This window comes from Ipomoea triloba, chromosome 11 (genome assembly GCF_003576645.1).
Source record: "Ipomoea triloba cultivar NCNSP0323 chromosome 11, ASM357664v1".
Lineage (NCBI taxonomy): Eukaryota > Viridiplantae > Streptophyta > Magnoliopsida > Solanales > Convolvulaceae > Ipomoea > Ipomoea triloba.
This window is the reverse complement of record NC_044926.1, coordinates 25070807-25084387: the sequence shown is the minus strand read 5'-3', so window position 1 is coordinate 25084387 and position 13581 is coordinate 25070807. Positions and strand designations below refer to the sequence as shown.

Sequence of the window (13581 nt, the reverse complement as noted above, 5' to 3'; positions counted from 1 at the left end):
TTTGCGTTGATAGATGTCCACTTTAATGCCTTCTTATAGGTCGGACATAAAAAATCCTTTCTTTCATCAAATTATATCTATCTCAATATTAAATTATAAACTTTTGAGATAAAGAAGTTTAACTCAAACCTAAACTCTTAATATTCGTAGCAAAAATTGAATGTTATTGGAAAAAATGCGGCAAAGAAAATAATATAATTGTGATTCTTAGATATTCGATCTAGATTTATTCTTGATTTAATATTTACCATAAGTTGGTGAGTGGTCAGGATATATTATGATAGTATGTCACTTAATTATATCTAGCTTCTTGGCATATACTATATTTTTAAATTAAAGGAAAACTATATTAGTTCATATGTCAAACAAAAATTGTCTTGTCTCTTTATTACTTTGAGTACGATGTTTTGGGTGCATGGGACGAGAATTGTTGTGTTAACCTCAAGGGGCGACACCGCTGTTGTGAGCCTACGTCATTTAATTTTTATGACAATGGTTATATATACTACGTACAATATAACACAACTTCTTTATTTTTACATTATCAATCTAATTTCTCTAACACTATGCCACTTGAAACAAATCTTAAAATTTGAACAATGTCTGGGCAGATCGACATAAAAATCTTCAGAGTCAAGAAAAGAATAGATCAGAGTTGCTACAAATTTTATGAGCTAGTGGAGTGCGTGGCTTTTTTGATTCAAAACTAAAGGCGGGTTGGGCATTTTGTATTGTTATATTCCTATTCCTATACAACAGTAGTCTCATTCAACTCAAAGATCGATAACACATACATAAAGCAGAAACAAGTGGGATTCCTTTGCTGTGATGTAAAGCAACAACGTAACTATTGTACTGTTTCTTTAGCTACTTTAATTTTTCGTCTCAATCCCATAATCATATCCTTCGCCTTGGGGATCGGATCAGATCGGATCTTTAGTTACTTACGTTAGTTGTTGGCCGCCGAAATCTCCAGCCTTCCTTCAAATCTTGTTTACACAAGTGTAAAGTGTTTACATTATGTTATATTTTTGATACATTTAGTTGGCCTGGTTTTGAAAATCTTTGAATGCTAAGTAGTGGATCGGATTTAATAATAAGAGAATCAATAATAGTCTCTTATGAATTTAATGACACAGAGTTTACTCAAAGACCTATTAATTTACTTTGCCAATTTTACATATATGGGACACCTTCTAAATTATTAGAATTTAAAAAATTTGATAATAATCTGTCAAAAGAAATAAAATAGCATAAACTTATATTTATTAGAACTTCTCTCATATAGCCTAACCTAAACTAACTAAAAATAAAATAACTATATAAAACTAATATAACAACCCCTAATAGGCACTCCGCACTATTCACGAGTTAGGCCAATCACCAATCGTTATACCCTGCACCACAGTGCACATAGCAATGTGCACCACGTACGTAAAACGACGTCGTTTCGGTGTTAGTAGACGCGGATGCGAATGACTCAGGGAATTCATTATCTATGATACACATAATCATTATCTATAATACACAGAACGTTTGCCTAGAATACACAGAATGTTTGCCCAGAATACACAGAATATTGACACAAAATACACAGATGTTAGCGGACGCGAATGACTCCAGGGAATTCATTATCTATAATACACTTAATCATTATATAGAATACACAGAACGTTTGCCTAGAATATACAGAATGTTTGCCCAGAATACACAGAATATTGGCACAAAATACACAGATGTTAGCGGACGCGAATGACTCCAGGGAATTCATTATCTATAATACACTTAATCATTATATAGAATACACAGAACGTTTGCCTAGAATATACAGAATGTTTGCCCAGAATACACAGAATATTGGCACAAAATACACAGATGTTAGCGGACGCGAATGACTCCAGGGAATTCATTATCTATAATACACTTAATCATTATATAGAATACACAGAACGTTTGCCTAGAATATACAGAATGTTTGCCCAGAATACACAGAATATTGGCACAAAATACACAGATGTTAGTGGACGCGAATGACTCCAGGAAATTCATTATCTATAATACACATAATCATTATATAGAATACACAGAACGTTTGCCTAGAATACACAGAATGTTTGCTCATAATACACAGAATGTTTGCTCATAATACACAGAATATTGACGCAAAATACACAGAACTCATCCATAATACACAGAATATTGACGCAAAATACACAGAACTCATCCTCCTAACATTCGAATGCACAAACACATCACAACTTGTCATCCTCCTAACATTCGAATGCACAAACACATCACAACTTGTGTTAATAAAATGAATACACATAATATTTACACAAAATACACAGAACTCATCCTCCTAAACATTCGAATGCACAAACACATCACAACATGTGTTACTAACATGAATACACTTAACGGTTGTCTATAATACACAGAACGGTTGCCTAGAATACACAGAATGATTGCTTATAATACACAGAATGATTGCTCATAATACACAGAATATTGACGCAAAATACACAGAACTCATCCTCCTAACATTCGAATGCACAAACACATCACAACTTGTGTTAATAAAATGAATACACATAATATTTACACAAAATACACAGAACTCATCCTCCTAAACATTCGAATGCACAAACACATCACAACATGTGTTACTAACATGAATACACTTAACGGTTGTCTATAATACACAGAACGGTTGCCTAGAATACACAGAATGATTGTCTGGAATACACAGAATATTAACATAAATACAGAGACCGACAGAAACGGGAAACGTGATTTCCAAAAAAAACGGACGATTAGTTTACAATGCTCAAAACGACGTCGTTTAGGTACGTGGTGCACATTGCTATGTGCACCGTGGTGCACAGTATAATTTTCCGCCAATCACACTACCTAAGTATGGGTCGGAATGGGTCTAGGCCCCAAAAGGAGGCCTATGAATTGGCCTACTTTTGTTTCAGTTCGATCGGGTCTTTTTAATAAAAATCACATACTTGAGTTTATATTAAGACATATTTAAGTAAATATGCCAAGTTAATATTTTGAACGACAGCCTTGTAAGCAAATAGACTTGACCTATTTATATTTATTTGTATATAATATACATCATATATAGAAAATGTATCAGTCCATGTATAACCCAATCTTAGAAGCCAGATTTTAATAGCCAATTATTATATATACATTGACTAATACATTATATATATATATATATATATATATAAGTTAATGCTTTGATTTCTTTCATTCAGTTCTAATTCTATTTTCTGTGTCCTTCATTACTCTGTACTAGTTGACTTAAGCAGTCAAGCCTTACGTATCCATCAATCGATGTGCCTCATCTTTTAGCTCAAGTCTAGCCAAGTAGATAAGCGAGAAGTTCAACTTCGTTGGTGAGAAATAGACGAAACTAAGAGAAGTCCAGCTACTCTGACAAGTCACATTAGTTCTTGTAATGACATTTTATGAACATGTAAGTATTAATGTATACTAGTCAGTATGCTTAGATGATTGTATTTGTACATTGTGGATTGTGATTTATGAGTTTGATTATGTACTTGTGTTAATGTGTTGTAATGAATTTGTATAATTGTGTAGCTAAATGTTTTGAATTAGAATTTACTATTTTTAGGTCTTTAAACAAACAAATTATACCATGGATAGGGTCTACCTTGCGTTGTAGACCCTGGTCCAAAAATAACATTCAAAATTTGTATATGTAGTTGACATATTATGTACTTGCACTTCACAATTTTAGTACATTTAACTATCATATTAGGTGAAGTTTGGGAGAAGAGAAAGATGTTATCTGTTCTCAAATATTAGGTTGATTTTTTTTCATTTTTTTTTGTCAAATGACATAAATCATATTTAAATTCATCTTCTCTAATTTTAATAGTTTTATTTATTGTAGAATTGTATTAATTAATATGATTAAATTTTAACAATTATGATAATTTATGGTGATCATATTAAATTATTTACAGTTTTATTTTTCTTTATTTGAATTCAACTGTGGTGCACTCTTGCATGTAAATATTTAAGAATTTGTCGATCAATTAAAATATATCTTGTAATTTATATTTTCCACCAATTTCTATAACAAAAGCGTTACACTGAGTAAAACATTTTTCAAACATAATTATATATACTCTCATTTGTGAATATTTCACTTCACGTGTCATGTCTATAATCCATTAAACACGGTGCACAATGGCCAACAATAATTTGTGCATATACAATATATCTAATTTACCATATCATCAACAATTTTAGCTATTCTTTGTATTGTTGATAATGAAGATTTTGTGTAAGACCTCGCTCTTAAATTTATGATGAAATAAATCAAATTAATCTACTTTTATAAAACTTAACATTAAATTGCAAGCACATTTCTACTTACAAATCAAACACTTACATTCTCGAAAAATAATAAATCTTAAGTGAAATTTCTCATCCACTATATCAATGTAGGGGAATAATTTTCCTTCGTACCATTTCATTTTACTATAATTAATTTAAGGATGACGAGAATTAATTTTTCAAAGAAATCAAACACTCACTTGTGTATTATTAAAACAATTAATGAGTTTGCACTGTGAAAAGAGACTGGAATCGTTGAATCATACATGTATGTTACGAGGTAATAAAATATTTGTGTTAATTGAATGGTGACATATGTTAACATATATTAGTCTCCACGTGCCAAATTATCAACCAATGGACGACATTTGTCCCTCCGACTCTTCTTAAAGGTTGATTGTATTGAATTGATGACATATTTATCGCATCTCTTATATCATCATAAATTAAAAACAAAACTCCATTGAATATTATAAAGACAATCAATGAGTTCTTGAAAAAAGACTGGAATCATTGAATCAGACATGTACATCATGAGGTGCTAAAATAGTTACCATAACTGAATCATAACGTATTTTAAGTGCACAATGGCCACGATCTACATGCCAAATTACCCACCAATTGACATTTGTCTCTTTAACTAACTGAGTCATTCGCGTCCGCGTCCACTAACATCGAAATGACGTCGTTTTGGACCAGGATACATATTGCTATGTGCACCGTGGTGCACGATGTAACGATCGAATCTGATGCATCAGTCTTAGGCCTATATATTTAGTTAAAACCCAACTTGACTTAGCTCATTTTCACTACTATTATTTTAGTTTTTTAGTTAAAATGTACCACATCGAAGGATTGCATGTCTGTAATTATTATAACTTTTACTTGTCTTATATTGATACACATGCGCCAAAGACCTTGTGGTCTAGTGGCACTCGATATCCAGATTTACACTCTCACATAGATAATGGGAGTGGGTTTGAGCCTCAGTGGAGTTAATTGTTGACTCTTTGTGCTTCAGCAGGTTGAGAAAAAAAATATTGATACACATGCGAAATAAATAGAAGTGCTTTTAGTTAGGAATGTTGACAAGAGATTGCCAAATTATAAAACAAAAATTAATCATATTATAACTCCTAACCTTCTTTGGTAACCAAAATAGGCTTAGTCCCAAAATTAGAATTACTCCAGTCTAATGAATTTTAGTAAATTTCTGACATATTGTCATATATATAGAAAAATGAAGGCCGGGAAAATCAGCATTTTATAGTCCCTTAATTATTTTCAATTATCAATGTAGTTTTTAATTTTTAATTTCAATTAATTTAATCATCGAATCATTTAAAATTTTGTCAATTAAACTCTTTCAGAAACTAAATTGATGAGATTTTAAAAAATATGAAAATTAGCATTTTGGTCTCTGAACAATTGAAAGGACTTAGGGTGTGTTTGAAAACCGAAAAAGTGAGAGGAAAAAGTGGTAAACGGTTTGGTCTTTGTTTTGTAAAGGAGTGTTCAATGAAATTTTCTACCTTTTTGGTAAATGAAGAGTTTAACGAAATCTAACCTAACCCTAAACCCTAACCCGTTTGGTCTTTCACTCTTTCAGTCAGGAGTCCTAAATCTGTCGCCTCTTTCCCCTTGCGTCGCTAGGAGATCCTGAGAGGCATTATCCATCGTCTCAGAGGTAACGCTGGAATGTGAGTGTAAATTCTTTTCAAATTTTCAGTAGACACAAAAATGTGATGAAATTCTTAATATAGATTGATATACCCTGCCGACTCAGAAACGAATACTGAATTCTGATAAAAAAAAAAAGTTGGAGCTTTAGATTATAGTGTGTGTTGCGAGATTGAGATTTGGATAAAAAAGATGAAATTTAATTTAATAATATGATGATTCAGATTCAGTCTAGCTTTCACCGCTCTGCGTCTCTGCCTCGCCACTTCGCTCGGCTTCGTCTTCAACCGCGGCTGTCCGGCTCTGTGCCCTCAGGTTCGTTGCTCTCACCGGTAGCACCCCCTTTCTATTATAAATTCAATTGTTTGTCCTAAGTTTTGAGTTTTGAACTTCTCCAGAAAGTGAATCGGATACCTTCAACAAAATATGATAATGATATTGTTAATTTGTTAAAATTGCTCATTCCTGACTTTGTGCAATTGTACCCTAATTTCCCTAAATTTTGATCTTAGTTGTGCACTTTTGCTTCTTTTGTATTTCAGGGTTGAATAACTTGAAAAACCCTTCAGTTTTCTTGTATGTTCCATCCATAATCCATTGCTGCCTCCAAACCTCTGCTTTAGAGCCTGATTGATTCGCAAGAAAATAACAATTGATCTCCGGTTCTTTGACTTGCTTGAGGAATCAAAGATAGGAGATTAGGTTTAGGGCTAAAATTTTGATTCTAATAATTGACATTCTGTTATTAATCTCTTGCTTCATTCTTGCCATTTTTAGGTAAAGGACAATAAATACACACTTTATATGCTGTGCTTCTTTTTTATTTTCAGAAATTATGCTTTGCTTATGTTTATTTGTATGCTGGAAAATTCTATATTGAGATAATTATATATATATATATATTTGGTTCAGTTATGGAAAAATTCTTTTAAAGAAAATCAACTTTTGAGGATTTATCTAGTCAAGGTAGTCGCAATGTGTCAAGTACAAGGTCTCTTAATATAGATGAACTTGAACTTTGCTTCTTCGCTCCCACCGAACCCACTGAAATGAAATCCTGGATCCGCCCGTCTCTCTGATGTCAACTTTGTCCGAATACATTTTTTGCACACTAGTTGTAGATGAAGGTTGTAATCATTGATTCTTTGTTTAAAACTTAATGCATTTGGTTGTTTAGTATTGGTTAGAGATTAAGTTTGTCATCCTTGGTTCTATATGTAGATATTGTCATCTGTGATTCTCTACATAAAATTATTAAGTGTATTTGTCCCACACTGATTGGTTAGAAATCAAGGTTGTCACCTTTGATTCTCAATACCATAGTGAACCTTAAGTGAAACAAGCTTGGACACTATGTTCAAACCTTAAATTGACCCTTCTTCATTCGAGTTTAGCCCATTTTACACCCGTAAATGCAATTACATTTCACCATTAAACCAGATCTCAGAGCTCTTATTCTTTCCCTTAGTTCTACTTCTTGCTTGAGTGCATGTCTAATTTTATTGAACTTAATTTCATTGCATATCTGCATTTAATTTTCTCGGGTATGCTGATAATCTTATATCGTCTTTTACATTTTCAGTTGGAACTTGGGAGGAATGGGCCGAAAACCTGGCACCTTGTATATAAACCCAAAAAAGTTTGGGAGCCTTCAAAAGCCATGTGCAAAGGAAATGATTACATTTCTCAGTTGTCTGGCGCTGAATCAGAACAAAGATGATAAATGCAGTCGGCAAAAATCACTTTTAAGTACCTGCATGGAGGCTCAGGTAATGAGAATTGCATTCGGGAGAGGGTAATAGCGAGTAATTCAGTCTATCTATTACTACGTATCAGTTTAAAATTCTTAGCAGGTTGAGAAGTTTTTAAATATATGTACAAAAAATCTACATAAAAGGTTTTACAAATTTAGTTTAACCAATATTGCGATGTTGCAGAGTGGCAAAAACAGAAAGTCTTGGGGGAGCGTCAATTTTCACCTCCAGAGGCTCAACCGGGGAAAGAAATAGGTTCCTATTGGATTTTACGTGCACACATGTTTCTCTTTTACCGGAGTTTGATAGATATCAGACAACAGTTATCTTTGCAAAGAAGTTGCTGAGCTTAGTACCTTTTTATTCTGAATTATGACAAAATATGAATCAATCTTATTCTCATAACATTAATGTATTCAATAAAATCCTTCCCAAATTGCTGCCATGTATGCTTGTTTTGTTTTAGTAGGTTTGCAGGCAACATATCATTGAAAACTTGAAATGCTTGTTTTCAGTAGTTGCCTTTCATCATATTTTTCCTGCTTTTTTGTGTCTATATTATGATAACCTTGTACAGGTATGCCTTAACCTGCAACTAAATTTGTGGAGAGTTGATCGTTGTTACAACATAAAATACTCACTCCACTTCAGGATTGTGCCTCTCAAGTTACAGGGATTGATTGATGCATATTTGCAGGTGTCAATTCTTGTAATTTCAAGCAATTTGTTAACTGTCAACCGCCACTATTCATCGTCTTCTCTTCATTCTTCTAAAAGAAAAGTTTCAAATTAGCTCTTGAATTACACCAGAAAATGCAATTACCCTAACTCGATTACTTTTACAACTTATTTACTTGCTTATAAAAATTAATAAATTATATGATAATTTATATTTGTCCCATAATTTATTATACATTGGCCCCGTTTGGTAAGATAACTGATCAGCCAATTTAACTATGGGAGCAAAATGCTGATTCACCAAATGTTATTTGAAGTAGCGTTTCTAAATGGAGCATTGCAAAAAAAAAAAAAAAAAATTCTTATTCTCCAAAACACCTCAATGGGTCTGCTAATGAGTTCCACTAGACCCGTGGTAAGTCCCGTATCTTGCAACGGGTCTTCTAACGGGTTCTACTAGACCAGTGACAAGTCCCGCAACTTGCAGCAAAACTTGCCAACGGGACCCGCTAATGGGACTTGCAAGTTAACTAAGTCCCGTCAACTTGCACTTGCCACGGGTCTCCCCAGACGCATGGACAGTTACATTATTATTATTTTTTGATATTATTATTATTATTATTATTATTATTTATTTTATTGTATTTATACTTTATTAGTAAATCATAATAGTTAAAGTACCTTGATTGGTTAGTACCTATGTTGGCTTATGCACCTTAGAGGTTGTGGGTTCAAATATGATCTATTACACATTTTTACTCTTTTGCTACTTTTTTTTTTTTTAATTTTATTATTATTATTATTATTATTATAAATAATAGATCATAACAAGTTAAAATAACACAATACACTTATTCTTATATGTCATTTTACATGTTATCAATTAACAACTAATTTTACCAAGCATCTTTTATAACTAATTAATACTATCAACCGGTCAAACTAACTAACAACTACCAACTTACTCAATTAGCTATCAAATAACATCTACTCCATATTTGTCAAACAATGTTTTGGAATGTTCTTTTAATAACAGCTTGAGTGTCAAAACAATTCAATAGAATTTCATATCACAGTTACATAAATCAGAAGGGGAAAACAAAGAAGAAAGAAAATATAAAAATTTACATAATTGATATTTTTCAGTATATTGGTGGCTTTGTGGATTTAGAAATGTGCATATACATACATACAACCCTAAACATAAAAGAAAAAAAAAACATACAATCTGACCACAACCTCCTACCTATGACTACAAAAACTAACCTATATATGTTATCTTCCAAAACAATCCCAAAATTCCAAGCACAAATCCAATAATTATATGCATGAATGCTAGTTTTTGGAGATGTAGTCACCAAAGTTGTCAGGTAAAATTATCCAAAATGGATGCAAGCCATGAAAGGTGTTCAACTCAAACCACAACAGTTTCGCCGGTTAGCCCATCTTGAAGCTGCACAGATCCATCCTTCATCAGATTAAGGCTGAGGCTCTTGAACCTTTCTCTCGAGTATTGCCGAGATGCCTTTCTCCAGTCAGTTCCCGTTTTCATCATTGCAACAAACTCCTCGTAACTAATTTGACCGTCCTGTACCCAATGCACGAATCAAAACTAGTTTCGAAACCATTTATCCATTCAAAAACAAGGAAGTTAAGTGTTTCAGTCTAACCTTATCTGAATCAACTTCTCGCATAATCTCATTCAGTACACTGATGTCACATTCACCCGATTCATCAGCCAAAGCTACTCTTAGCTCATCAAGATCAATGTACCCGTTTCCATCTTTGTCAAAAAACAAGAACGCTCTGTGGAAATGCTCGTCATTCTCCATTCTCTGTAGGTGGATTATAACTGCTACAAACTCCCCATAGTCCAGGAGACCATTACCGTCAACATCAGCCTAATCAATATTCAAATCCGCCATAAGAGAGACGATTGAAACTAAACAACAACATATAAAAATGTATCTGAGTCAATATCGCCTCCACTAAGGCTCGATCTCATGACCTCCCATATGGGAGAGTCACTACATGCCATTTGAGCACAAGGCGCTTGACAGAGGCCATTAAAAGGGCCAAGCCCATCAATTGGTGGCCAAGGGGATTGTTGGGCAAAGGCCGGTAAAAAAGACCAAGTCCAGCACCCTACCTCCCGAAAATGTGATGGCGGTCTATAAGGAATAAAGTGGCGCCTCAGCTATCAGCTATAGCTTTTGGCGTAGTGGTAAGCGCTTAATCCTATAAGTTTCCAAGAGCTGAAGCAACCTTATTAGCCTCATAGTGTAAGAGAATGAAGATAGAAATAAAGAGATTACTTCAACATGTTAAGGGAAACAGTGATAGTTACCACATCCATCAGTAACTTTATCTCGGGCTCTGCCAACTGGGACCCAACTTTCCGGAGTCCAGCTTTTAGTTCTTCATACGTTACTTTCCCATCACCATCCGTGTCCACCATCGTGAACATTTCTCTGATTACTTCTACCTCATCAATGGTTAAGTATTCTGCAATTACCTATTACACCATTTGAAAAGGAGTTGTTGCTTAAGTACATTGAAATTTTTTGAAGAAACAACAATTAAAATCCATAATATGGCGAGGATTTGTACCCCAACCCACTTAGATGATGCATAAACTACATGAGAAATGTTATTATCTTTTCAGCTAGTATCAACACTGAAATGTCACAGTCCAGATGAACACTTAATCAATTGCGAATTTCCTAACACAAACACGTTAGCAGCTTACCCGCAGTGCTTTCTTTTTGAATTTATTCATAAGAGAAAACTGCTTCAGACGTGTCCTGACTACATCACCCAAAGGAGCATTTGGAGCTTTCTTAGCATTTTGAATCCAAGGGTGGTCTGTAATAAACAAGGAATATATAAGTTGCTTTTTTTTCTTCTTAAAAGCTATTTAATTCCTCCGCCATTTACTTTCTTTTAATTATAATAAAGAACGAAGTAGCAGGGCGATAAAAAAAATTTCCTAATCAGCTCGAGGAAACTTTGCACATTCAAAGTAAGTACCTAGTACTTGTTGGGCAGTTAACCGCTTTTTGGGGTCTGGTTCGAGCATCTGCCTAACTAGAATTTTCGCACTTTCAGAAACTTGAGGCCACGGTTCTCTCTTGAAATCAATCACTCCCCTCAAAATCGCAAGAGCAACCCCTTGTTCAGTTTCTGCAGCAGAAATATTGGACAGTTAAACAGACAGACGAGGAATGAAGGCAACAAAACCAAACCAGAATGGCATCATGCACAGTGGCAAAAATGAATACCAGCCCAGAATGGAGGAACCCCACATATCAAAATGTAAAGGATAACCCCAGCACTCCAAATATCAACCTCTGGTCCATAATTCCTCTTCAAAACCTCAGGTGCCATGTAGTATGGACTCCCCACAATCTCAGAAAATCTCTCACCTGACATCATCAAGATTTTAACTTTCAATATTGAGGATGACACAAGCTCAAAAACAAGTTGATAGGGTTAACACACAAATCAATTGTTATACCATGGACCAGGGTTATACAAACATTTTATACCTTCGGTTAACACATTCTGTACCTACAGATAACATTTTCTAGACATGTAAACAAATAAATTGATAATTACTGACACATAATATGATAGAATTGCAGCCAACTACAGATACAGAATCTGAAGTTTATTTTCGGACAACAGTCTACACAATGCAAGGTAGACCCTGGTCCATGGTATAATTTTCCCACACAAATGGTTCACAACCATTCACCACAAATTACATTAACCACCTAAAATCAAACAATTTGACCCCAAAACAGAATCTTTGAAAAACCTACTTCAAGACAATATGCTTAATGTTGGAAATTCATACAGAAGTCAAAGATTAAGACTAATGTATACATCATAACTAGAGAAATGAACATCAAACTATGACTGCAACCCAAAGTAATTTCAAAACAATAAATTTTAGGGACAACTAACTCCAATCAATTGGTCTCCTAGTGATACCAGCTTATTTCTCTTCTTGGTTTAACTAAAAAAGCTGAAATTTTTAAAGATAATACTAATGGAAAAGAGAAACTATGAGTCTCCCAATGAATATGCATACTCCATGGAACTTGAAATGAAAAAAAGAGGATAGAAAAATCATAAAATCCATACCAGGCTTGAAAAATACAGACAAGCCAAAATCAATAGCTTTAAGCATAGAGTTCTCTTTCTTATTAGCAAACAAGAAATTCTCAGGCTTCAAGTCTCGATGCATAACTCCATTAGCGTGACACATACGCACCACCTCCGCTATGGTCTTGGCCACGGCGGCGGCGGCTCTTTCACTGTAATGCCCACGCGCCACGATTCTGTCGAAAAGCTCGCCCCCTTCGCAAAGCTCCATGACCAAGTGGACCGCCTCGTCGTCCTCGTAGGTGGCCCGGAGCTTGACGATGTTGGGGTGGTCGGGGAGGGTCGACATTATGGCGACTTCGCGGCGGACGTCCTCGATGTCCACGGCGGTGCGGAGCTTGTTCTTGGAGATGGACTTGCAGGCCAGGGCTTCGCGGGTGGCCCGCTCGGTGCAGAGGTAGGTGACGCCGAACTCGCCCCGACCCAGTTCCCGGCCGAGGGTGTACTTGTCGGAGATTCGGGTTTTGGGGATGAAATCTTTTAGGACGCGAATTGGAGCGGGGGAATCTGCGTAGGGGTTGGGGCGGCGTTCTTTGCTCTTTTTGTTCTTCTTGCTGGTGGATTGTTGTTGTGGTCTTATACAGGCGTTGCAGTTCCCCATGGGATGGGAAAGAAGTGGGGTTCTTCGCCGCTGCTAGTTACGGTGGACGGCGGTGGTTGTGGATGAGGAGGAACAAAGCATCTCCCGGGAAAGGGTGGAGTTGAGAGTTAGATAGAGAGAGAAAGAGAAAATTCGCGGGGATAGCTGTTTTTCAAGAAACCCATTTTGTGTTTACAAATTTCTTACTTATTTATTAATTATTATTTCCAAGGTCTTGACCTTGACCAACCATTAGCTTGATATTCACGGTCTAAATGCTAGGCTCGAGCCAGAGTTATGGATGTAGTAGTATTTCATCGTCTTGAGACCAACCTCGAT

At 35.0% G+C, this 13581-nt stretch overlaps 1 protein-coding gene and 1 long non-coding RNA gene across 2 annotated transcripts; one reads left to right on the top strand and one right to left on the bottom strand.

Annotated features, from left to right (window-relative positions):
• Window positions 1-5891: 5891 nt before the first annotated feature.
• LOC115996403 lies at window positions 5892-7593 on the top strand. The gene is made up of 3 exons (XR_004093611.1): window positions 5892-6080; window positions 6285-6375; window positions 6603-7593. It is a non-coding gene; the product is annotated as an uncharacterized LOC115996403 (long non-coding RNA).
• A 1941-nt stretch (window positions 7594-9534) lies between these two features.
• On the bottom strand, window positions 9535-13263 carry LOC115996804 (calcium-dependent protein kinase 10-like). Its single transcript, XM_031236221.1, has 7 exons — window positions 12642-13263; window positions 11774-11917; window positions 11523-11675; window positions 11242-11357; window positions 10840-11007; window positions 10163-10393; window positions 9535-10080 (listed from the first exon to the last, which is right to left on the bottom strand). The coding sequence occupies exons 1-7, from the start codon at window positions 13261-13263 to the stop codon at window positions 9907-9909; spliced, it is 1608 nt and encodes a 535-aa protein (XP_031092081.1). The 3' UTR covers window positions 9535-9906.
• Between the last annotated feature and the right edge of the window lie 318 nt (window positions 13264-13581).